The 6,000-nt window shown below is 36.5% G+C and overlaps 1 protein-coding gene across 6 annotated transcripts in view; it reads right to left on the bottom strand.

Moving 5' to 3' along the window:
* Positions 1-3,588: 3,588 nt before the first annotated feature.
* ADK (adenosine kinase) overlaps positions 3,589-6,000 on the bottom strand; it is a 523,666-nt gene continuing 521,254 nt past the window's right edge. For all 6 annotated transcript variants that reach the window (XM_023625334.2, XM_070227663.1, XM_070227653.1 and 3 more), the window contains one exon: positions 3,589-4,744. In XM_023625334.2, coding sequence (XP_023481102.1) covers positions 4,620-4,744 — 125 coding nt within the window. In that variant the 3' untranslated portion in view covers positions 3,589-4,619. The remainder of the gene's footprint in view (positions 4,745-6,000) is intronic.

Raw genomic sequence — 6,000 nt, 5'->3', positions numbered from 1 at the left:
AACTACTTCATAATTATTTTACTATTAATAGTTTTCACTCACACATTCTCTTAACACTCTCTCTGGAGGTGGATATATTTTCACTTCACAGGTGAGAAAACCAAGGTTTAGAGTAGTTCAAGAACTTGTCCAAGGGGACACAAAGCCAAGGACTTGAACATAGAACTGCTACTGAATCATGAAGAAATTGTTTACACTTTAAACCTATTTTATCCAGTGGAAGCGTTATTAAATGGATGTCTTTCTGAGGGTGATGGAGTAACAGAACTGAATAAGCTCATATTTTTATATTTCAACACTGGTGGTATTTTTAGACTGCCAGCCAAACACATGCTTCCTTTGTAGGCTCGTGTATATCTAAAACAATCTTTATATTATGTGTCTGTTTGAAAGGGTAAAAAAAGAATAGTACTTGCTTTCCAAAATTGGGTAAGAATAATAGCTTTTAGCCAAAGTTACTTGGACTTTATTTAAGATAAAGAATTACTTCTCTCACCCTGATCTAAAAAAAAAGTCTTACTCTGATTCTTTCAGAGAAATAAAGCAGCACTTACAGATACATATGATGAAGACAGATGCAAAAACTAGAAGAAAACACAATAGCCACTCTAGCTTTTTGTTTTCTCTCCTACTCTGGTACATTTATTTGGGAACCCAGCTTGCCTCCAAATGCTTCATACCACCTTCTTTCCCACTTCATGGAAGCAGTTTTCTGGCAACCTTGATCATTTGGTGAGACTAGGCCTACCTCAATGCTCTAACTGTCCAGATCACCTACGCCTGCCCCTTAGGGTATCAGTTTCCTGTGCTTACCTCATTTGCTGACTGTGACACACAAATAGCCTGTTTTTCTGGCTCACTCAAGAACCACCTTTCCCCACATACAGGGAGCCAACCTTGTTAAAACCGCTGGTCTATAATATACTTTAGGGATGTTACAACTAAAGCATCTATGCCTTGTGAGTTACACAGAATAAGAGGGTCACACAACTATTTGAAGCCAATGAGGGGCCGGAACCCAAGTCTTCTTGACAACTTCACTATTCTTCCCCCATACTACATGTTCTCCCTTCAAATATCTGTTAAACCAAGATGCTATGAAGTGGGACTAGGTTAACTACTTCTCATTCCTAGATGGAAAAATTTAGGCCACAGAGGGGAATGCCTAACAGTCAGTCAAAGGCAGCTTTCCTGAGACCCAGTTTGCTAGGTTAGCCATTATTTTTCCTTTGTCGTGTACCAGAACAGAGAATTAAAAAACTACGCCATAAACTCAAAGACAAAATCCATATATCCCAGTGACTATTTTTTATTATGAGAAATTTATGTGATCTCTGTGCACGTTAAGTATTACCAAATAGCATACTTTGGAACCTCCAAATGGTGACTTGAAGTCAGAAAAGCCTAGTTGGTGAGTGGTACTTGAACAATAGTCTTGGGGTAAGAGACTTACTCATCAAAAAAGGGGCAGGAAAGGTTTGTCAGTGCCCTTCCTGCTTATCTAAGAGGAAGACATTCTGTACTAGTTTTAATATGATAAAGATACCCTACCACTCAAAATAATTGTTCTTGAGAGACAAAGTCGGAAGACTCCCTGATTTCAAAATTTACTCAAATCTCCAGTAATCAAGACAGTCTGGATTGGCATAAGGATAGACATATAGACCAATGGAATAGAATTGAGAGACCAGAAATAAAACCTTACATTTATGGTCAATTGAATTTTGACAAGGGGGCCAAGATAATCCAAGAGTGGAGAAAACAGTCTTTTCATTAAGGTGCTGGAAGAACTGAACAACCACATGCAAGAGAATTTAGAACTCCCCACCTCACATATAGACAAAAATAAACTCGGAAGTGGATCAAATACTTAAATGTAAGAGTAAAAACTATAAAACTCTTAGAAGACAACAAAGATGTAATTCTTCATTACCTTGGATTAGGCAATGGTTTCTTAGATATGAAACCAAAAGTACAAGTGACAAAAGAAAAAATAGATAAATTGGACTTCATACAAATTTCAAACATTTGTGCTTTAAATGACATTATCAAGAAAGTGAAAAGACAGGGGCTGGCCCCGTGGCCGAGTGGTTAAGTTCGCGCGCTCCGCTGCAGGCGGCCCAGTGTTTCGTTGGTTCGAATCCTGGGCGCGGACATAGCACTGCTCACCAAACCACGGTGAGGCAGTGTCCCACATGCCACAACTAGAAGGACCCATAACGAAGAATATACAACTATGTACTGGGGTGCTTTGGGGAGAAAAAGGAAAAAAAATAAAATCTTTAAAAAAAAATTAAAAAAAAAAAAAAAGAAAGTGAAAACACAATCCACAGAATGGAAGAAAATATTTGTAAATCATGTATCTGATAAGAGACTTACATCTAGACTATATAAAGAACTCTTACGACTCACTAATAAAAGGACAACTCACTCAATTGAAACAATGGGCAAGGGATCTGAGTAGATATTTCTCCAAAGAAAAAATATGAATGGCCAATAAAGCACATGAAAAGATGCACAACATCTTTACTCAATTGCATTAGGGAAATGCAAATCAAAACCACAATGAGATATCACTTCATACACACAAAGATGACTATAATCAGAGAGATAATGGCAAGCACTGGCACAGGTGTGAAGACACTGGGACCCTCAAACCTTGCTAGTGAGAATGCAAAATGGTGCAGTCCCTTTGGAAAAAAGTTTGGCAGTTCCTCAAAAAGTTAAACATAGGGTTACCACGTGACCCAGCAATTCCATTCCTATGTATATACCCAAAAGAACTGAAAACATATATCCACACAAAAAACTTATACAGGAATGTTCACAGCAGCATTATTCAGAATAGCCAAAAACTGGAAATAACCCAAATGTCTATCAACTGACAAATGGATAAAGAAAATATGGTATATCTGTACAATGGAATATTATTTGACAATAAAAAGAAATGCAGTACTGATATATGCTAAAAGATGGTTGAATTTTGAAAACATGCTAAGTGAAGGAAGCCAGACCCAAAAAGAACACAAATTACATGACTCTATTTTTATGAATGTCTAGAGTAGGCCAATCTATAGAGACAGAAAACAGATTAGTAGTTGCCAGGGGATGGGGAGTGGGGTGAATTGGGAGATAGAGTTTCTTTTTGGAGCAATGAAAATGTTCTTGATTTAGATAACGGTGACGGCTGCACAATTTTGTGAATATACTAAAAACCACTGATATTCTGACAAACCCCTAAAAACCACTGACAAAAACCATTTGGTATTCTCTCTAAAATCATCTCAATGACCTTGTACATTCGGGTTATATCCCATTTTATAGAAAGGAAATTGAAGCTCAAACAGGCTGAGTAATTTACCCAAGGTCATGTGAAGGTAATTAAGTCTGACTCCAGAGGTTCTACTATACTATTTGTCTTCCTTAAAACAGTGACTCACTGGTCTCCAATACTAAGTTATTTTTCAATGTATTATGTTATTCTTCCTTCTATCTCCATCAACAAATTAGATATCATTTCAGAGTCCAGGACTAAATAATGATCTTTCTTTCTTAGTTTGTTGAGCACAGGGAAAAGACAGAAAAAAGTTCCTATATGACAATTTTTATTTGTATCAAATTACAGAGAAACATAAGTAAATATAAGATAATTTGAATACTGCAGTATAACAATTTGGCAAATTATGTAATTATCCAAAGTTTATTACATGTTTGAGCACGCACTGAAGAGATTATTTGGCATAACTTGGCAAGATAAGTATTTCTGTACTTTATTTGACTATTTATCAATGTATATATGTGGTACATATGTGTATATATGTGTGTATGTGTATGTGTGTGTGTGTGTACTTCTCTCTGGATTCCCCTACTGTATCGTTGTTATTCTTAGAATATGGCTATTTGCACAAAATTCTATCACACACATACACAGATACTCCCAAATTAAACCTACTTGTATAAAAAGCTAAAGATTGATGTGTCAGGATTAACTCATTTTTAAAAATCTATTATATTAAATTGCATCTGCATTCAAGGCAGAAATGTAGGAAAAAAACTGATTGATTTCCTAAGTACACATGAACTTACAAAGTAATTGAAAATGAAATAAAAATTTCTATTGAAGTGTTATATTTCTGTTTAATTGACTTTTTTTTTTTTTTGAGGAAGATCAGCCCTGAGCTAACATGTGCCACCAATCCTCCTCCTTTTGCTGAGGAAGACTGGCTCTAAGCTAAGATCTGTGTCCATCTTCCTCTACTTTATATGTGGGATGCCTGCCACAACATGGCTTGCCAGCGGTGCCATGTCTGCACTGGGGATCCGAACCAGCGAACCCTGGGCAGCCAAAGTGGAACATGTGAACTTAACCGCTGTGCCACCAGGCCGGCCCCTAATTGACAATTTTAAGTGGCACTATCAAACTGTGGAAATAAACATTATTTTTTTAGGTTATTGAGAGAATAAAGAGTCTACTGAGCATTACTGTGTCCTCTAAATCAAGAATGAGTATTATTATAGCAGGAAAAGATGGCAGATAATTTTCTTTATTAATATGGGAATTCTCAGGAAGCAATCAGGGCAGTGTCTGGCCTCCTGGGCTTGGGTTTCTTGCTTTTCCATCAGTGGAAGTCTGGTTTCTCAGGAAAGGTGCATCCAGTCCGTCTAATTATGACACTTGCTGCATAGTGGCCAGCACGAATGCATTCAGTCAGGGGCTTGTCAGAGACCAGTTGAGACAGAAAACCTGAAACACAGACAAAAGAGAACAACGTGAGTACTGTGTAATAGTGTCAGAAATGTCATATTGAGTCAGACCAAAAAATGGTCCATGCATCTATCCTTTTTTTCAGTCTTGATAGTAAAGTGTTAAACCTCAAGGGCTAGAGAGGTGTTCTGCCAAACATCACGAGCTTCCCCTAATATTTCTTTTAAAGAGCTCAAGTTGGGACATGACAACTCACCATCAAGCCAGTCTAGTCTTTCTAAGTCTAAACTATCATGCTTTCCTTTAGCTTTGAGATTAAAAGATTGTAAGAAATACTGGCCAAATAATATTACCTTGGGTCTTTAAAGCTGAGTAGTTATTAGTATCCCTCTCTCCTTCTCTCTGGATTCCCCTTCTGTATCATTCTTATTCTTAGAATATTGCTATCTGGACAAAATTCTATCATCTGGATGTTTCTCCAAGTATAAATTTGAGAGTTGAAAAGTTATGAAGGATCTTACATCTTCCTTTCACTCCCAGAAGTAACAGTGAAATAATTTATATAGTGAAGTACCATGGACCAGCATGACATTATAATAAATTATGATAAGGTAAAATAGCGTTGAGGACTTCTGCTTCTGACCTAGATGAAACAAATGGAACCAGATTTACCCTTTCTCCAGAAACTACTAAAATAAAGACAAAGCATATAAACAACGTTTTTCAAATATTGTACATCAGCCACAAAGGATCCATGAAGGAAAGGAAACAAGTGAGGTAAACCATAAAATTGCTCTAGTTTAAAATCTAGAGAGTTTCCAGGCTACAACACAAGGAGGGACAACCTATGTAGAATCCAACAGCCTCAGTGAGTTGAGAAGACAGAATTGGGAGTCCAAGAAGGATAAAATTAAACATCTAGGCAGACTGATCAGGAAAAAAAAAAGAGAAGACATAAATTATCAATATCAAAAATAAGAGAGGTGGTATCACTATCGAATTTGCACATACTAAAAGAATAATAAGGAAAAGTTATTAACAATTTTGTGCCAATAGATTTGACAAGTTACATGAATTGGACAAATTCCTGGAAAGACACAAACTATCAAAGCTCACTCAGGAAGAAATAGGTAACCTAAATAACCTTGTATTTATTAAATATATTGATTTTGTAGTTAAAAAGATTCCTATAAAGAAAATCCCGGGTCCAGATGGTGTCACTAATGAATTCAACCAAACATTTAAGGAAGAAGAATAACATCAATGCTATACAAACTTTTCAGAGAACTGAAAAG

The sequence above is a fragment of the Equus caballus genome, chromosome 1, assembly GCF_041296265.1.
Source record: "Equus caballus isolate H_3958 breed thoroughbred chromosome 1, TB-T2T, whole genome shotgun sequence".
Taxonomy (NCBI): Eukaryota; Metazoa; Chordata; class Mammalia; order Perissodactyla; family Equidae; genus Equus; species Equus caballus.
The sequence above is the reverse complement of the archived record's forward strand: the minus strand, read 5'-3'. Positions and strand labels throughout refer to the sequence as shown.